The sequence below is a fragment of the Schistocerca nitens genome, chromosome 3 (assembly GCF_023898315.1).
Source record: "Schistocerca nitens isolate TAMUIC-IGC-003100 chromosome 3, iqSchNite1.1, whole genome shotgun sequence".
In the NCBI taxonomy this organism is placed as follows: domain Eukaryota; kingdom Metazoa; phylum Arthropoda; class Insecta; order Orthoptera; family Acrididae; genus Schistocerca; species Schistocerca nitens.
Genome location: NC_064616.1, coordinates 129,521,708 through 129,542,653, shown reverse-complemented (window position 1 = coordinate 129,542,653; position 20,946 = coordinate 129,521,708). Strand labels below are relative to the sequence as shown.

Genomic DNA, 20,946 nt, shown 5'->3' with positions numbered 1-20,946 from the left:
TCAGCTGATTCTGAACTAATGCTGAATATTTACTATTTTTATAGTTGAGCTGTGTCAGCTGTTTCCATTCCATTCCATTTTATGAATATGCCAAAAGTAAAATTTTATATACTTGTTAGATGACCCATATTATTTAAGTACATGAAATACTGTGGTTGAGATGAGAAACATCTGCAGAAGTCTATATCTACGGGGGAAGTCAATTATTACGCGCAAAGTAGTTATAAAATTTTATTGTAATCAAATAGGAAACTTACAAGAAGATCATCTTTCGACATAGTCTCCTTGCATTATAGCACACTTGGTCCATTGTTGTACAAGCTTCCTGATGCCCTCATAAAAGAATGTTCTCGGTTGAGCTGCAAGCCAGGGTTGCACCACTTCTTTCACTGCTTCATCAAAGGCAAATCGATGGCCCCTTAATGCCTGTTTGAGTGGACCAACCAAGTGATGGTCAGAAGGGGGCAAGATCGGGACTATATGGAGGATGATCCAGTACTTCAAATTTGAGTTTCTGGAGTGTTTTGGCAGTGTGGGCAGCAGTATGTGGACGGGCACTGTTGTGCAACAACACAACACCTTTTGACAGCAATCCTCAGCATTTGCTTTGAATTGCAGGCTTTAGCCTGGCAGTAAGCATCTCCCTGTAACATACACTGTTTATGGTTGGGTCTTGAACTTTTTCTTGCGTGGTGAATTTGGATGTTTCCATTCCATACTCTGCCATTTACTCTCCAGCTCATAATGATGGATCCATGTTTTGTCACCAGTAATGATCCTGTCTATGAAGTTGTCCCCTTCGTTACTATAGTGATCCAAATGTTTTTTGCAGATGTCCAAGTGCGTTTGTTTATACAACTGTCTGAGTTGTTTTGGGACCCATCTTGCACAAACTTTATGAAGCCCAAGTCTGTTGTGGATGATTTCGTAGGCAGAACTGTGAGTAATTTGCAGACGATGTGCCACTTTGTCAATAGTTAATAGTCTGTCTAAGATAATCATTTCACATGAACACTCAATGGTTTCTTCATTTGTGGAGGTAAACAGTCATCCAGCTCCTTCATCGTGCGTAACACTTGTGCGACCATTTCAGAATTTTTCAAGCCATTCGTAGACACTCCACTGTGGCAAAACACTGTTCCCGTACTGTACCGAAAGTCTTCCATGAATTTCGGCCCTTGATACACCTTCTGACCAGAAAAAACGGATCACCGAACATTGCTCTTCTTCAGCGGAGCAGCCATCTGTTTCTCCACATCTCCTGTTGGGAAACATACTACAGCATAAGTTGTATTAAATCATGTGCAGAACATACTTGACTAATGGTATATGGTGGAGATATTACAAGATAAACTGAACTTCTGTATCAACATCTGTGCCTGGAAAAGCACTGTGAAATGCCCATCATATAGTACCTCTTATTACATAATACATTGAGGTGACAAAATGTCATGGGATAGTGATATGCACATATACAGATGGTGGTAGTTTTGCATGCACAAGGTATAAAAGGACAGTCCATTGGCACAGCTGTCATTTGTACTCACGTGATTTCTGTGAAAACATTTCTGACATGATTGATTTCTCAGTGGGAATTAACAGAATGGTAGTTGGAGCTAGATGCATGGGACATTCCATTTTGGAAATCATAAGGGAATTCAGTAGTCTGAGATGCACAGTGTCAAGAGTGTGCTGATAATACCAAATTGCAGGCATTACCTCTCACCACAAAAAATGCAGTTGCCAACAGCCTTCACTTAACAACAGAGAACAGCTGTGTTTGTGTAGAGTTTTCAGTGCTAACAGACAAGCAACTCTTTGTGAAATAACCTCAGAAATCAATGTGGTACTTGTAACGAATGTATCCGTTAGAACAGTGTGGCAGCAGATGACCAATGTGAGTGTCTTTGCTAAAAGTGTAACATGGGCTGCAACATCTCTCCTAGGCTTGGGACCATATCAGTTGGACCGTAGACTAGTGAAAAACATTGGCCTGATCATGAGTCCCAATTTCTGTTGGCAAGAGCTAATGGTAGGGTTCAAGTGCAGTGCAGATCACACAAAGCCATGGATCCTAGTTGTAGCAAGACATTTTCCAAGCTCGTGGTAGCTCCATAAATGTGTGGATTCTGTTTACATGGAATGGACTGGGTCCTCTGGTCCAACTGAACTGATCATTGACTGGAAATGGTCATGTTTGTGTACTTGGGGATTATTTGCAGCCGTTCGTGAACTTCATGTCCCCAAACAATGATGGAAGTTTTATTTATGACAATGAACCATGTCAGTGTGCTGCAGTTGCTTGCAATTGGTTTGATGACCATTTGGCCAATTTGAATGAATGATTTAGTCACCCAGATTGCCAGACATGGACCCCATCGAACAATTATGGAATATTATCGAGAGGTCAGTTTGTGCACAACATCCTGTGCTGGCAACACTTTCACGATTATGGACAGCTATACAGGCAGCGTGGCTCAATATTTCTGCAAGGGACATCCAATGGGTTGTTGAGTTCGTGCCACGTCAAGTTGCTGCACTATGCCAGGCAAAAGGAGGTTTGACATGATATCAGGGGATATCCAATAACTTTTATCACCTCAGTGTAAATTAAGGCTTGATCCTGTTCCGTTCACAGATGAGGTGTCGACAAGATGATTGCCCACAGGTTTCAGTGTGAGCTACTGTTAATTAATTCTTATCTTCACAGTCTCTGTGTGACAAGAAACTGTACAATCTGCACTCAGTGGGTAAGCATAGTGGGTAAATCCTGAGCTCTGCAGCAGTATTATTAGAACTGAAAAGCCCCCTCATAGTTCAGCTGGGTGGAAACCTTAGTCACAGACTTCACTGAATATACGATAACATAGACTGTGACCTTTTTATGCTTGCACCATAGATTGAAAGCTATATATTATTTCAGAAGTTAATTAACTGTGTGAACAACTTTGTGTGCAGTTCCAGGTTGCCAAAGGAGTTTTGTTGTTAGTTAGTTAGTTAGTTAGTTAGTTAGTTATCCAGTCTACCAACCTAATCTTCAGAATTCTTCAGTAACACTGCATTTCAAGAAGTTCTATCCTCTTCCTGTCCGAACTGTATATCATCCATGTTTCACTTCCATACACAGCTGCACTCCAAACAAATACCTTCAGAAAAGACTTCCTAAACACTTACATTTATATTAGATATTGACAGCAGTGAAAACCAAAAGGCACAAACCATTATTATAGTTGAAGAAACAATTTTGTGAAGGATATTTGTGTACTACCTTGTGTCTCTTGAAGCTGCTAATCATTATTAAGTTTTCTATTTTGGTGGAAGTTTTATGCCACAAAGCTAATGGGTGTGATTACTGTGCATTATTTGTGCTTGAATTTTTATAATTTTGGTTTAAAGATTGAGAGAAGGGAGATTCCTGAAATGTACACTCAGAATTTTGTTTTTAGTCTCCTTTTTTAAAATTGTACATGTATGATTTGTTGCAGATCCAGAGCCTTTGGGTTGCATTGAAGTGTTAGCCACAGCATTCTCAATTCTGCTTCTCATTCTCACCTTTCCAGTTGCAATTTTCATGAGCTACAAGGTAAGTGTATTAAAGGAATGTTAAGTTCAGCTGAAGTATAATAGATAGTGTATCATACTGTAAAACACAAACAACAGCACGGCCACAATGAACCAAAGTTTATTATTCCTTTACATACAGGTTAACAACAGTGGAGAACATAGGCACAAATATATAAACAGTCCAGGCACTGATACAAGCAGTTACAGACAGCAAGAACGAACAAAATACAAGAGCAAGAGCCTGCTGCACTGTGCTTGTACAAAGGAAGGCTCCGTTAGGCAGTGCGGAGGATGCCATGCCTTGTGCACAAGTCATATGGCTCAGGCAGCCTCTGGTGTCAGGCCCACACATATGCCATTGACAGAATATTCTAAGTGTAGCATGCCGGCAGCCTGGTCCTACAACACATAGTTAAGTATCACATGGAGGGTCATACCACTTCTGCCCCCTTGGGGAAAAGGTGTTCCTCTGATGCAGGCCATAGCGTGACTGTTGAAACATCCATGGCCTCTGCAGCAGATGCATCAGGTGATGATGGTTGTGGTAGCAGAAGATTCTGGGCCAGAACTAGTGAATAAGGGTGGAAGTGGCACGGCTGTGAACACACGCAGCGGCTGCTCCCCTGTGAAGGACCAGTGACAATGGTGCTGGTAGCACCTTGAGGGTTCCTTGACATGGTGGAACTGTGCTGACGATGCAGGCACTGGCCGCTCAGTTGGGGGCACCAGTGTTGCTGGTGTTGAAGGGCCCGAAGGCATTGGCCCAGCCAGTGGCAAAATCACCTGTAGGAGCAAAGCCTTGTGTGAAGGCGTGGCAGCAGGGGCCAGGAGCACTGGATCCCGTAGGAGAGGCACATCACAGTGATATCCACAAGGAATGTGTGTCCACCCATTCACCATGGATGCCCTGTGGGCCAGGGAAAGTGATGAGGGAGGAGGTGGAGGTGACTGCATTGGACCCTTAGCTCTTGCCATGGCATGAGGACACAACTGGTCCTGCTGGTGTGCCACCAGCCTATCACTGATGCGCACCATACAGAGACGGTGACCACAGCAGCTGTGGTCCACTTTGGTCGTTGGCTGCGCCCTTGAGCCCAGACCACGGAGCCTGTAGTGAACCATGACAAGGAGCAAGCTGACACTGGTGGAGCAGAATGAGCATATGCTGGAGAGTGTGTGGCTGGCAACCATTGACATCTCAGCTGGACCCAGATTCCCCATTGGTGTAAACCTGTAGGAACTCTAGAAGAGTGTCAAGGCATTGTCCATGGAGGAGTCTGCAACGTGATTTTTCATTTGAACCTTGAATGTGTGGATGAGATGTTCTGCCTCACCATTACATTGGGGGTGAAAAGGAAGAGCAGTTAGGTGTCAAATACCTTGATGGGCGCAAAGATTATGGAAGGCCCGAGACAAACTGTGGACAGTTATCCATCACAAGCGTATAAGACAAACCTTCAGTAGAAAAATTTTGGTCAGGCCCTGAATCATCATTGCAGCTGATGTCAAAGGACACTAGATGACATATGGAAATTTAGAGAAACATTGACAACCAACATTCAGGAAGAATTTAGAAAGGGTCCCACGAAATCAGCATGGACACATTCCCACGGATGCTGCAGTGCGGGCCACTGAAGAGCATCGCCCATGGCACCACCTGTTGGATAGTACACTGAGAGCAGGCTGCGACAAGATGTATAATGTCACCATTGATGTGTAGCCAAAACACGTGCTGACAGGCCAATAACTTGGTACGCGAGACCCATGTCCCTGATGTGGGAGCTGAAGCACATCTCGCAATAGGGTGACCAGGATCACAATCCTAGGCAACAGCCCATCAATAGCTAAGAAACCAACACAATCTAATACTGAAAGGCTGTGACTAAGGTCAAAATAATTAAGCAGAGGATCAGAAGGCCTGCCCAGAGTCCTGTCCAGCCAACTTTGCTGAACGAGGTGAACAACTTGACGCAAAACCAGTTTGGCAGTGACAGCAGCTGCAATTTGGGTGCCCCTGATAGGGAATACTTCCACTGTATGTTGCTCCTCAATATCTAAATGAAAACAAAGTAGTTAATCCTGATCAAAAGTAGGATCTGGTTTCATCAGAAGCTGGGACAGCACATTGACATTGGCATGTTGTGTGGTAGGCCACAAGAGTATTTCATAGTTTTAGCAAGACATAGACAAGGGCCAACACTGAAGGTGATGTGCTACTTTGTTGGGTAACAAAACAGATGGATTAAACAACAAAACCTAGGGCTTTGGATCAGTAATGAGGTGGAACTTAGACTTGTACAAGAACACATCAAACTTTTTGAGTGTTTAGATGATAGCAGACTTCCTTTTCAACTTAGGAGTAGTGCTGCTGAGTGGAGTTGAGCGTTTCTGATGTGTAAGCTGTTGGACGTTCAGAACGATCCTCATGTTGAAGTACGAGAATGGTCCCGAGTCTATACTGAGAAGTATTCGAAGCCAAACCCAGGTGGTGACCAGACAATGAGCAAAATGTAATTTATATTTAAAAAGTGTGAGGCTACTGGTAGGTCAGCATCCACTGAAAAGGAACATTCTTGTGGAGTAACTTGTGGAGGGGATGGGCGAACACACCTGTACCCATAATAAATTTGTGGTAGTAAGCAATGTCACCTAAAAATGTTTGGAGTTCTGTGACATTGATAGAATGAGGCAGAGCTGAGACCATGGTAACATGACAATGTAAAGGCTTAAACCATCCCGAGAAACTTCAAACCAGAAATACACAATGGATTTGCCGAAACTAGGCCGAGTCGGATTTCAACGATGCAGTATGTAAGACTGTGAACAAGGTGAGTAAGTTACGTAAATGCTCTCCGGGATGCACCCATCACAACAATGTGATTGAGGTAGCTGATGCACTCTGGAACGGCCATCATCAAAAATCATGGAAAATTGTCAGGCTGCTTGCCACACCAAACAGGAAGCAACAGTACTGGTACAACCTGAAGGGCATGTTAATCACAAGGAGCCATTTAGAATCCTCATCCAATGATACCTGTAAATAGGCTTCAGATTAATCAGTTTTGGAGAAAAACTGGTCCCTGGTGAGTTCAGCCAGTAACTTGTCTGGACGAGGCAAAGGACAGGTGTCAATGATAGATTGAGCATTAACTGAAACTTTAAAGTTGCTACAGATGCTAAGATGACTAGTCAGTTTTTTAACAATCACGAGGGAGGTAAACCATTCTCTCAATGTAATAGGCTGTATGACCCCCAACAACATCAGCCTGTCTAGTTCCATTTCACTTTGATCACACAAAGCCACTGGAATATGGCACGCACAGAAAAAACGGCCATGTCATAGGTTTCAGGGTAACATGTGCCACAAAATTAGTGGCACAACCTAATCCATCTGAGAAAAAAAAAGACAATAACTCAGAAGGCAGAGTATCTAACTGCTGGTAAGGGTGCTGGCTGGAAACAAGGTGCACCACATCCAAAATGGAAAACCAAAAGCATTGAAAACATCCAGACTGAACAAATTTGAAGTACCATCATCATCCACTACCAAATAAGTTAAGGAACAAACCATAGATTTATACATAGTTGGAGCCATAACTTGCCTCAAAATTGGAATATGCTGTTGTTGTAACTCACCAAATGTTCAGTAACTGGAGACACACCAGAGACCAAAATCCATATAGGTTTATGAGTTTAGTAAACCACCCGTGTCCACTTGTAGTCTGAGCACTTTGATAAACATAAGCACTGGAGACAGAATTAACATCCATGTTCATGTCTAGGAGGCGGTTGGGAACAACACACAGATGCTATATGTCCTCTTTTCCTACAGTTGTCACAAGTCACCCAGCGCTTAGGGCACACAGCCCTGTCATGTTACACGAAACAGTAGGGTGAGATGAGAGCACGGAGCTGTGGTTGATGTGGAGGTTGGTTGTCATATCACTATCCAGTGTGCTGCAGAGGCCACTTTTGTACAGCTGCCATGCTGTACTTTCCTGAAAACTGACTGATGCCTGACGACCAAGCCTCAATCTGACCACCAGCAGCATGAGGTACATCAAAAAATTGAGCAATATTCAACACTTCAGCCAAAGATGGATTCTTACACTGTAGTGCACATTGAAACATCTCCTTATCAGGAGTCAAACAGATGATAATATCATGGACAATAGAACCAGCATAGGAATCATGATGAGCATCAGTAACAAACGGTCATTTGTGACTGAGGCATGGAGTTTGGCTTCCAAGCCCAGTAAGACTGGTGGTTTTTTTTTATGACAATGCTAGAACTCTACAAGTACTGCAATGACATGCACGCATTTACGGTGATATTATGGCAATGTACACATTTCATTGAACGAAAATGATACAGGTTCCTGGAGCAGGACTAGCTGGCACAACAGTTGGTAGATCCAAGGAGAAATCCGAGAAAGGAACGAAGCCTTCCACATGATTGCATCAGTGACACCAAAAGCAAGGAAGTGATGCTGAAGCCACTTCTCATAAGCCTGCCAGTCTTTGGGCGCATTGTCTTAAGAGTGAAAGGATGACGGGTATGCCGATGGTGTGGAAGCCTGCGTAGTCATTGTGCCTCCCAACTTTGTGATAGCAACTGTAAGAACCTGCTGCTGCTCGAGGAGAGATCGGATCACTGCCTCCATGGATAGAAGAAATGAAGGAACAACCAAATAGACTGAGCACTTGGAAGTGAACACCACACTTGTCACCAATTCTATCACACTGTAAGACACTACCAACAGCATGACCACAATCAACCAGAGTTAATTCTTCTTCTAGTTACAGGCAGACAACAATTGAGAATGTAGATACAAACATAGAAACAATCCAGGTGCTGATACAAGCAGTTGCTGACAGTAAGTATCAACACAATATGAGAGCAAGTGCCTCCTGCACCAGGCTTATAAAGAGGAAGGCTCCGGTGGAAAACAAGTGATTGCTGTTCCGTGTGTGCAAGTCGTGTGGCCCACCGCAGGTGTTTATTCAAAATGTAGCGCACTGGCAGCCTGAGCTGTGGCATTTAGCCAAGTATTACGTACTGGGTTATAGCAGATAGTACATTATGTGCATATAAAATACTTACCACAGTCAGTCAGTATTGCTCACCATTAAAAAATTATTTTTCTGTTAAAAGTCTAAATGAATTGTATTTAATTCTCTTATCAAATTATCAAACAATAAATATTTTAAGTGATTTTTTTTTGTTTAGGTAAATATAGTGGGAACTAATTTCCCATTTGTTGCTTGAAGCAGTTTTAATATTAAAAACTGCCAGATGCGTGCTCTAATCCCAGAATAGTTGTCATAATTACTTTTGAATGCATTACGGGAACAGCAGTGATCAATGTCTTATAAATACAGAAAGAGGTTCCTACTCAATAGTCTGAAGATGACCACAGTAGTGATCGAAACCGGTCACCTTGATAAATAAATCGTGATCAAGACTGTTTTTAATAGTAAATAGTTGTCATAATGCTTTACCAATGCACAACTGCACTCGGGTAGCTTAGTAGCCATATGCGACTGTGTATCGTGTGAAAAGTGAGAAATTTAAGGAAAATAACCAAACAGGTGAATAAATAAAAGAGTTAAAGTAGGTCAAGTCAATGAAAAAAATTGCACTGAAGAAAGGCTGTGAACAATAAAAATGTTAAGATTTAGAATGTGATGGATGCTGAAAGGAAAAGTTGACAGGGTTATTAGTCACATGACTGAAGGTAGAAACTAGGGCAGAAAAATTAATAATATCAGTGCAGTGGGTCGTGATACTTTGGGACAAGTATTGCTGGAGTGCTAAGGGATGTGGCAGATGCAATAGGAGAAAGTTACCTTATTTCAGAATGACAAATGGGTGCAGATGCTCTCTCAAGAGCAGGGAAAAAGGGGATTAAAGTATAGGGTAGATTGGATGCTGTGGGCTGACAAAAACAAATAAATTGTAGCTGCAAATGTCTTTTTATTGGACTATGACTAGATTAGTTCTTGTAACCTACTGGACTTGGTGGAAGGGCTGGTGGAAGATTGATGAGGTAATAAGCTTTTCCTTAGCATGAAAGAAAATTAAGCATTGTTGAATACATACCCATATGTGTATTTGAAATCGCTGCTATCAAGGAGGAGAATTCAGATGGCACAAAATATACAAACCTCTTGTGACTTGTTATAGAATGTGCCCTGGATTGGGTGGTTGCCCATGTGGCAGATTAAAACTGTCGCTGGATGAGAATTTTGTCTTCCATAGGGCACCATTCACCAGAAGATGACAAGTGTAACATTCATAAAAACATTGAGGTTTCTGAATACTGCCACCAGCAGTATACGCTCGAAATGTTTACATTGACACAGACTGTAAATTGCAGCAGTGGTGAGAAAAAGAAGATTCTGCATCATGGTTGCTGACAGATTTCAGAGGAAGGTATGTTCAACAATACAGAAATAATTAGGGATAAGATGGTTTCTGGACATGCTATAGATCATTGCTTACATAATATATGTAAAGGTGATGCATCTTTACTACATCTTTTCTGCTGAGTAATATAGACTCACTTAAGACTGGGACTGGGAAGAGCATCTGCTCAAACACAACACTGACAACATTTGGGATTTAAAAATGTGCCAGAAATGTCAACCAAGGTGAGAAAAGTTGCACATGATGAGGAATAGGAAGAGAAAACAGCAAGAGGTTCAGAATGCTAATGATCCCAGATCTCGGTTTTAGTAGGTTTCTTGCGTCTATTTAGGAAGTAAGAGACCACTTACAAATTACTGTAAAACAAACTTTCATCAATATAAAAGGTGTAGCATCTGCGCTGTAAAAGTAAGACATTTAAAATGTAGGTAATAAAATTAAAATCACGAACTGTTGACATATCAATGAAAAGCTCTTGTGTTTTGAGCTGGGTGGCAGTGTCAAAATACTGTGACACTTTGTAGAGTGCCATACTGATAATCTTCTGGTGAAGATGATGATAAGTAAGACAGTCTGTGAATTGAATTGTTGCGTTATTTTAACGGTGTCATCCAAGAGGTTTTGTCAGTAGCACATGTTAGGAAAGTCTACATTCACAGTTGACATTTTGGTTAACATGACATTAGTTCAAGAGGGAATATAGGATATAAGGATTGCAGATTGGTTGATCTCTCTGAAGGATAATTCATTTGTCATAACAAATTTGACTGGTGAATGTGTTAAATGTCAGGAGGAGGCAAGTATTTTCATTAAAAAAGTTAATTCCATTATTAATTTTATAGCTATATTTTTAATGTTTCATTAACTGGCATTGCTTTATATAACTCTTATGGTATCATTTCTTTCCTTAAAGGTGTATTTTCAAAAAGACATGTGATATTTGTACTGTGAGCTATATGGATACTGATTAAATTAGTTAACTCTTTCTTAGTTTTTTGTCATTATATGATACTGCAGCTTATTATTAATGAAGTAGCAGAAGTTTTCTAAAGCTGTAGAGTATTTGAAATGATCAGTTCGGAAATCTGGAAACCAATGGACTTGTGACAGTAACAATATTGAAACTTCCTGGCAGATTAAAACTGTGTGCCGGACTGAGACTCGAAATCAGGACCTTTGCCTTTCGCGGGCAAATGCTCTACCGTCTGAGCTACCCAAGTAAAAAGTGTGTGCCAGACCGAGACTTGAACTCGGGACCTTTGCCTTTTGCAGGCAGGTGCTCTACCGTCTGAGCTACCCAAGCACGACTCATGCCCCGTCCTCACAGCTTTACTTCTGCCAGTACCTTGTCTCCTACCTTCCAAACTTTTGCGAGCGTTATACGTGTAAAACTTCCTGGCAGATAAAAACTGTGTGCCGGACCAAGACTCGAGCTCGGGACCTTTACCTTTCGCGGGTGAGTGCTTTACCAACTGAGCTACCCAAGCACGACTTACGCCCCGTCCTCATAGCAGGAGAGATTCTGTAATGTTTGGAAGGTAGGAGACAAGATACTGGCAGAAGCAAAGCTGTGAGGACAGGGCGTGAGTCATGCTTGGGTAGCTCAGATGGTAGAGCACTTGCCTGTGAAAGGCAAAGGTCCCGAGCTCAAGTATCGGTCCGGCACACAGTTTTAATCTGCCAGGAAGTTTCATATCAGTGCACATTCCGTTGCAGAGTGAAAATCTCATTCTGGAACAATATTGAAGCATACATAGAATTTCTACATCAAATTTTGTCCGTGACAAACCACAGAGATTTGCAGCATCTAGTATCCCATATTATATAATACGTCAAATTCACAAGTAACCAACCAGATTTAGGTTTCCCACGATTTCCCTAAACTGCTTCAGACAAGTGGCCAGAATGGGTCCTTTGAAATGCCACATCTGATTTCTTTCTCTATTTTTGAATCATTCAGAGCTTGGGCTCTGTCTCTAATGCCTCGATGCTGATGAGATGAAAAACCCTAACCTTCTTCCTATCTTTTATTGCACACTCTCACAAAATCGACAAAACTGCAAACACTCCTTTCTTGTGTGTTTTCAACTTTTTGTGTTAATCCAAACTTATGTTGATCTATCTCATCAGAGTAAGTAACTCAGTACTATTCAACAATCCAATAGCTGAATTCGAGTAGCACTATAGTTCCTTAGCATCAAAGTCCTAGATTATTTTTTTCAGTTATGAAGGAAATATCCAGTAAGAAAAGCAGTGCAAACCTGATGCAGAATATGTACATTCTGTCAATATGACCCAGGCGCTCTGTTCAAAGTGTCTTGCTATTTCTTTTTTGTGTTTGTGCTAAATCAAACAGCCATAATTTTTTCTGAGGGCGTGCAGCTCTGCTGTATGCTTAAATTATGATGACATCCTCTTTGATAAAATATTCTAGAGGTAAAATAGACCCTATTCAGATTTCTGGGTGGGGACTACTGAGGAGGGTGTTGTCATCAGGAAAAACAAAACTGGCATTCTATGGATTACTGTGTGGAATGTCCGATCTTTTAATTGGGCAGGATGGACAAGACTTTTGGTCAGGTGAGTACAGGGCTATAAACACAAAATCAAATCTAGGAGTAGGTCTAATAATGAATGAGAAAATGGGAATGAGTGTAAGCTAAAGCATAGTAAATGTATTATCATAGCCAAGATAGACACAAAGCCAACAAACACCACATCAGTACAATTTTTTTATGCCCACTAGCTCTGCAGATGATAAAGAGTTTGAAAATAGTGTACAATAAGATAAAAGAGACTGTGCAGATAGTTTAGAGAGATGAAAATTTGTGGTGGGAGACTGGAATTTGATAGTAAGGAAAGAAAGAAAAGGAAAAATACTAGAAGAGTATAAAGTGGGAGAAAGGAATTAAAGAGGAAGCCACCTGGTAAAATTTTGCACACAGCATAATTCAGTCATCACTAACACTTGGTTTAAGAATCGTTAAGGAAGGCTTAATATCTGGAAGAGACCTGGAGACTCTGAAATATTGCACATTGACTATACACTGAAGTGACAAAAGTCATGGGATACCTCCTAATATCATGTTGGGCCTCCTTTTGCCTAGAATAGTGCAGCAACTTAACACGGCATGGACTCAACAAGTCATTGGAATTCCCCTGCAGAAATATTGAGTCGTGCTGCCTCTGTAGGCATCCACAATTGAGAAAGCGTTGCCAGTGCAGGATTTTGTGCACAAACTGTTCTCTCAATTATTTCCCACAAATGTTCAATGGAATTCACGTCAAATGATCTGCATGGCCAAATAATTTGTTCAAATTGTCCAGAATGTTTTTCAAACCAATTGAAAACAATTGTGTCCCGGTGACGTGGCACATTGTTGTTTGAGAACATGAAGTCCGTGAATGGCTGCAAATGGTCTTCATATAACTGAACAAAACCCATTTCTAGTCAATGACTTGTTCAGCTGAACCAGTGGACCCAGTCCATTCCATGTAAACCCAGCCCACACCATTCTGGAGCCACCACCAGCTTGCACAGTGTCTTGGTGACAAATTGGGTACATGGGGTCTGTGCCACATTTGGAATCTATCATCAGTTCTTACCAACTGAAACTGGACTCGTCTGACTAGGCCACAGTTTTTCAGTCATCTAGAGTCCAACCAATATGGTTGGCCACATCATGATTTTAGCAAAGGCACTCACTTCGGTCGTCTGCTGCCATAATCCGTTAATGCCAAATTTCGCAGCACACTCGTAACTGATATGTTTGTCCTACATCCCACATTTATTTCTCTGGTTATTTCATGCAGTGTTGGCTATGCATTGGACTGACAACCCTATGCAAACACCACCGCTGTTCTTGGTCATTAAGTGAAGGCCATTATCCACTGTGTTGTCCGTGGTGAAAAGTAGTGACTGAAATTTGGTATTCTCTGTACACTGTGGATTACAGAATATTGAATTCCCTAATGATATCCAAAGTGGAATATCCCATGTGTTTAGCTCCACCTACCATTCTGTGTTCAAAGTCTGTTAATTCCCTTCGTGTTGACAATATACTGCCATCTGTGTATGTGCATATCACTATCCCATGACTTTTGTCACCTCTGTGTATAATATTAAGCCAGAGAGTTTGGACCCAGATTTTGAACTGTAAGACATTTACAGGAGCAGATGTGGACTCTTACCATAATTTATTGGTTACAAGCTGTAGATTAAAACAGAAGAAACTGCTAGTAGGAAGGAAAGTAAGGAGATGGGACGTGGATAAGTTAAAAGAATGAGAGGTGGTTTAGAGTTTCAGAGGGAGCATTAGGCAATTATTGACTGAAACAAGGAAAGGAATATAGAAGAAGATGAATGGGTAACTTTGAGAGATGAAATAGTGGAGGCAGGAGAGGATTAAGTAGTTAAAAAACATGGAATTGTATCACTGAACAGCACAGTAGTTACTGAATTTAACTGATGAAAGGATAAAATACAAAAATGCAGCAAATGAAGCAAGAAAAGGGGAATAGAAACATTGAAAAACATGAGACTGACTAGAAGTGCAAAATGGCTAAGCAGGAATGAGTAGAGGACAAATGTAAAGATATAGAAGCATATGTAATTAGGGGAAAGATACATACTCTACAGGGAAATTAACGAGACATTTGAAAGAAAGAAAAGCAACTCTATGAACATCAAGAGCTCAAGTGGAAAATCAGTTCTAAGCTAAGAAGCTGAAAGGTGGAAAGAGTTTATAGAAGGGCTGTACAAGGGAAATGTACTTAAAGGCATTTTATAGAATGAGAAGATGACATATATGAAGGTGAGATAGGAGATATGACACTGCAAGAAGAATTTGACAGAGTCATAACTACTGATACCCTTTGGAGAACCAGCCATAACAAACTATTCCACCTGGTATTCAAGCTGTATGAGAAGTGTGTGATGCCCTCAGACATTCAAGAAGAATGAAATAATTCCAATTCCAAAGAAAGGAGGTGCTGCAGGTGTGAATATTACCAAAATATCAGTTTAATAAGTCATGGTTGCAAAATACTAACTACAATTATTTACAGAAGAATGGAAAAATGGTAGAAGCCAGTCTTGGGGAAGGTTAGTTGGGGTTCCAAAGAAATATAGGAACATGTGAGACAGTACTTGACCCTTTGAGTTCTCTTAAAAGGAAAGGCAAACCTCCATTTCTAGCGTTTTTAGATTTGGGAAAGCTTTTAACAATGTCGACTGGAATACACCCTTTGAAAATTTGAAGGTATCAGGGGTAAAATACAGTGAGCAAATGCTTATATAAAACTTATACAGAAACCAGACGGCAGTCACAAAGGGCAAGAGGCATGAAAGGTTAGCAGTGGTTGAGAAGGGAGTGAGAGAGGATTGTTGCCTATCCCCAATGCTGTTCAATTGCTACATTGAGCAACAAAAGAAAAATTTGGAAAAGGAATTAAAGTTTACGGAAAAGAAATGAAAACTTTGAGGTTTTCTGACAACATTGTAATTCTCTATGAAGATGGTATCTGTTCTTTCTGCCATTAGTAATGAGTATAGTGGGCAGGGGCACTACAAATGTAGTGTGTGGACAGTAAGTTGGGAATGTGGATCTCACGAGGAGCATGTCAGAGATAAGTCCCTGCAGTCGCACTATCCTCTGAGTCCTCAGTGGCTCAGGTGGATCTGCCATGTAAGCAGGAGATCCTAGGCTTGAGTCCCGGTCAGTGCACACATTTTCAACTGTCCCTGTTGATATTTATCAATGCCTATAAGCAGCTAAAGGTCTGGATTTCATTGTAATTACTTTGTAATTCTGTCAGAGATGGCAGTGAAGTTGGAACGGTAGTTGAATGGAATGGACAGTGTCTCTACGGGAGGGTATGAGATGAATACCAACAAAAGTAAATAGGGTAATGGAATGTAGTCAAATTAAATCAGATGATACTGGGGGAATTGGATTAGGAAATGTGACACTAAAAGTAGTAGATGGGTTTTGCTGTTTGAGTAGTAAAATAACTGACGATGGCTGAAGCAGAGAGGATGTAAAATGTAGACTGGTAGTGACAAGAAATGCATTTCTGAAGAAGAGAAATTTGTTAACATCTATTATAGACTAAGTGTTAGGAAGTATTTTTCTGAAGGTATTTGTCTGGAGTGTAGTCTTGTATGGAAGTGAAACATGGACAATAAACAGTTTACACAAGGAGAGAGAATAGAAGCTTTTGACATGTGGTGCTACATATGAATGCTGAAGATTAGATTGTAAATAGTGTAGCCAATGAGGAGCTACTGAATATAATTGATGAGAAAAAAAAATTGTGGCACAATTTGACTAAAAGAAGGGATCTATTGTAGGATATATCTTAACACACCAAGGGATCACCAATGTCAGATTGGAGAGAAGTGTGTGGGATAAAACTGTAGAGGGAAACCAAAAGATGAATAGATGAATACAGTAAGCTGGTTCAAAACGATGTAAGTTGCAGTAGCTATTTGCAGATGAAGAGGATTTCAAAGAACAGAGCACTACGGAGAGCTGCATCAAACTAGTCTTTGGACTGAAGACGACGATGATGATGATGACAACGGCAACAAAAACATCTAAATCAAATTTTGGTGACTCTTCTGTAACAACACACTTTCATAATCTTCCAGTGATATCAGTAGTGTTGATTGTGCATTAATTATCTATAGTTTTCCAGTTGTGTTATCTCGTAGAATTTTCTAAGTTAAGTGGTAGTATAAACTGTTCTTTTATATTTAATTTCTTAAATGAAGTAAGAAGTCACCACTGTCTTTAATTTTTTTTAGAAATTGTTCATGGAACTAAAGTTTACTGTTTCCTACTGTGTACTGAATAAGAATATTGTAAATAAACTAAGGTTGACAGATTATTTTCATTTAGATAACAAAGGGTTATGAATGCTCTTAAATTTTTAGGTGGTCCAGGAGTACGAACGTGCTGTTATCTTCCGCTTAGGGAGACTTCGTAAGGGGGGAGCCCGTGGTCCGGGAATTTTTTTTGTCTTACCATGCATTGATACATACTGCAAAGTAGATCTACGGACTGTTTCATTTGATGTTCCTCCACAAGAGGTATGTTAAATATAGAACTAACAAATAATAGTATTTATAAGGAAAGCTAATGTGAGCAAAGTAAGTAGCATAACACAGTGTATGTCTGTAGTTAAGATGAAGCCCGATACTCTGTATTTTGATTTGATGCTGATATGGTCCCATTTCCCTAGTAATTCAGAGCAGAAGTGATTTCTGTCAACAAAATTTTCAGTATTTTTCAGGGATGTTGGCTGAGTGTTGTTGTAAAACCAGCTCATAGTCTCTGGTGGTTTATTCCTGAGAAATTACATTTTTGAATACTTTAAATGAGCTACCTTTCTGTATGGCTATACAACACTTGTTTCATAGTTCACACTAAACCATATTTGCTTCAGTTCAATTAGTACTTTTGTACTTCTCAGTTGCTGCAAGCAAAACCTTTGCACACTGTTTCATTGCAGGTGTACCCTGATCATTTCAGTTATCATATACGATACATCGGACTTCATCTTCTGAAGTTCAGGAGTATGCAATTGAGACTTACATGGAGTATGTATTACCATTTTTACACTTACTGAAAGTATATGTCACCACCTAGAACACCCAAGGATTTACGACAATCGAGAACATATCATTTAACTTTGTCATGATGACAGTGCCCACATCATGAAACACTTGCTTTAAAGAGCAATCCAGGTTGTTTTGTAGTTTTGTTCTAGACATGCTGTGTAATTTACATATATCAAAACTTCATAAATAATTTTTCTCAATAATTTCTCAGGCTTGGAAGGACAGTCACTCACTAGAACCTTGGCTTTTGTAAGGGAGGGTGAAGGGTGGGGAGGTGGGTGGCTGGTGGCAGCGGCAGTGGCAGTGGCAGCACATCACATATTGTTCTGTGAGTGCAGTGTATCTGTAAAATTGTGGCATTTCCAACCAGATATTTGTTACAAAACACAATTAATTGGTAAAGTTTTAAAGTGGTCCAGCAAAGTGAGCTCTTGTTTTCAAGGAGATCTCATTGAGTGTATTAAAATTTTATTTTGGGGCCAATAGTTTCTTGAATAAGTTAAGTTTTCTGTTTCCCTACTGCACTGTCATTGGTGTTAACATATCAATAACAACAGCTGTTTGCCAGTGGTAGTAATGTGAATGTTTGGAAAAAAATATGTCAATTATGTTTCTGGGAGAAAATTTAAACTAAAACACTAATTGAGGAAAACATGTTATTTCAAAGAATAAAACATATTGTAAGAAGTAAGTTAACACAAAAAAAATTATTTATAAGCAGCAGACATAAGGGGTATCAATGAAATTTTACTGATTCCTTTCACTGAAACATGGGAACAGTAGGCTTTTATGTAAAGAAATTTATTCCTCGTGTAGACCTTCAGTTTGTGATTTGATATGATGTTGTGTTCATGAAAGCAGGGCAAATATGACCTTTTGTTTTACAAAATGTAGAACAGTAAGAAATTCAGTCTAGAGCTGGTGTTGTCCATATGTCAGCATTTTTATTTATGAACTGAAATTGAAATAAAGTGACCATTTGGAGAGCAATTGTGATATGCATAATTTTTACATAATTGTCTGATTGCACTGCTTTTTAAATAGAATTACCAGTTTTGGCTATATGGTAGCCATCTTCAGAGCCTGCAATAGAAGTAAAAGAAGGTACAGTAATAACTAATACATTAATAGATTAAAAAAATATGACAAAACTTATAATAAAAACAATGCACCTCTCATTCTGCTGCACCACAAGTCATAACATGCAAAAGTAACATGTCAAAACTGCTATGCATCCATCAACTAGTAATGCACTGAGATGACAGAAGTCATGAGATACCTCCTAATATTGTGTCGGACCTCCTTTTGCTTGGCATTGTGTAGCAACTGATGTGGAATTTATGCAATAAGTCATTGGAAGTCTCCTTCAGAAATATTCTGTCATGCGGCCTCTATAGCTGTCTGTAATTGTGAAAGTGTTGCCAGTTCACGACCCATAGATGTTGAAGGAGATTCGTGTCGGGTGATCTGGTCAAATTATTTGCTTGCATTGTCCAGAATATTCTTCAAACCAATTACGAAAGATTGTGGCCTGGTGACATGGTGAATTGTCATCCGTAAGCCAGCATCAGGGGTGGCGGCTGGGTGTCATGGTGGGCCACAAAGGTTGGCAGTTTGTGGTGGATGCTGATGGGGAGCAGCTGACTCATCATAGAAATCAGTTGCACCTGTGCCCTGTTGTCGGGGCACCGCAACTGCGGCCTTCCGGTCGGCTGAGAGCCAGGGTTGCTCGTGACATTGTTTTAGGGGTGGGCTCCCGCTTGCAGTAGTGAACCTTTCCGTTTTGCCCCCTGCACTCCCTCCACCATCCCTCAATTGCCTGCAGCCTCGCTACCCAGTGAGACTTGCACCTCCACCTGCTGAGGTGGAGCCCATAAATTTCGACCTGTATCCATCCCCTTCTGCCTCCTCTCACTTGTCATCTTGGAGGGGCACATGTCCCCGCTGACACTGGTGGGCCCACCGTTGCTGCAACCTCTGAGTCATTCCACCGTCCTGGTGGGGCCAGAAGTGCCGACATTTCTTCCTCTGGTGGTCAGTCTGCTGTCAAGTTCTCTGGCACCCTCCCAGGTTCTGCACTGGAGGATGTGGCCTAAGAATGGCCATTTTTGGCCATCGCCTTTTCAGGTGAGGGAGGGATTTAGTATCCCCGCCAGAAGAAATCGCGATGGAGGCAGATGAGATGGGATGGATGGAGCAGTGTAGTAGTCTAGGAACTTGCCACGGGGGGCCCACATATCGTATAATAAGGACAGTCCTACTGACCGAAGTGTTTACTGGCGGTGTCAGTAAGTGAAGCAGGCAACGTTCACTCTGCACCCAACTACTGCGGACCTCTGCTTGTGTTTCATGCCGAGTGCTACTGTTGTGTGCTTAGTTGTTAACTGTCCATGCCATCCACTGACTGAGATTATTGCTATGCAAATCTCTGCATGTATTTGGACACTCTGCTTCCCATAGACTAGATCACATGGCGAGTTTTTTTTCTCCGTCAGGGTTCTGTTACCCAGTTGTTATCGAGGCATCGTTGGCCCGTGAAGTTACTGCACTAACAGCAAGAGTACCAGCATTTTCACACCTGTGCAAATGCTAAACAAACTTAAAAAAGGGTCACACTAGAATATATAACATTTAAAAAAAGGCAAGCTGAATTAAGGCTTCATAGCTTGAGTCCCAGGAATGAGATCTTCTGTTCTCAGCAGGTGGGAAGGATCTTGAACATAAAATTCCAAAAATTTGCTGTGAACAGAATTATGTTTCGTGTTAGTTCTTGCAGCACGTGGATAGAAAACACATCTATAAATAACTCAAAATAGTTTGAAAGTCCTATGCATTGGAGCAAAATGCAGAAATTTAATCTCTAGAAATTCAGTGAACCCATGGAACGTAATTCAAATATACAAATAAAATACTTCTGTGCACATGTGAGTGACAAGATAAAAGTAAATTATTTTGATTTTTAACAAAATATCTTCATGAGACGTGCATCCCCCCTTGCTCCTACTGCTACCCTCCCCCTGTGCAACTCATCATTTACAGATTTGTCATAGTATTAGTCTCAACATTTTGGCTGAACAGGGCAAGTTGTAATCCATGGATTCCATTTATTTTATCAGCAGCATTGCAATAATCAACAGGCACAATTACTCTTGTTATTTTGGAGCAGCAGGACTTGCATCCCTATCTGACCATTCTCGTTCAGATGTTCATATTTATCTGTGAATCACTTGAAGTGGATTCGAATTGTAGTTCCTTATTTAGCCACAGAGCTTCCTTCACTCGTCCTTGTCCAACTGTGCTAGTGTTCTGTCTTAAATGGCCTCAGTTA

The 20,946-nt window shown here is 40.8% G+C and overlaps 1 protein-coding gene across 8 annotated transcripts in view; it reads left to right on the top strand.

Annotated features, from left to right (window-relative positions):
• LOC126248073 (band 7 protein AGAP004871-like) overlaps nucleotides 1-20,946 on the top strand; it is a 439,986-nt gene that overhangs the window by 393,501 nt on the left and 25,539 nt on the right. For all 8 annotated transcript variants that reach the window (XM_049948729.1, XM_049948732.1, XM_049948730.1 and 5 more), the window contains 2 exons: nucleotides 3,486-3,583; nucleotides 16,932-17,087. In XM_049948729.1, the coding sequence (XP_049804686.1) occupies nucleotides 3,486-3,583; nucleotides 16,932-17,087 (254 nt within the window). The remainder of the gene's footprint in view (nucleotides 1-3,485; nucleotides 3,584-16,931; nucleotides 17,088-20,946) is intronic.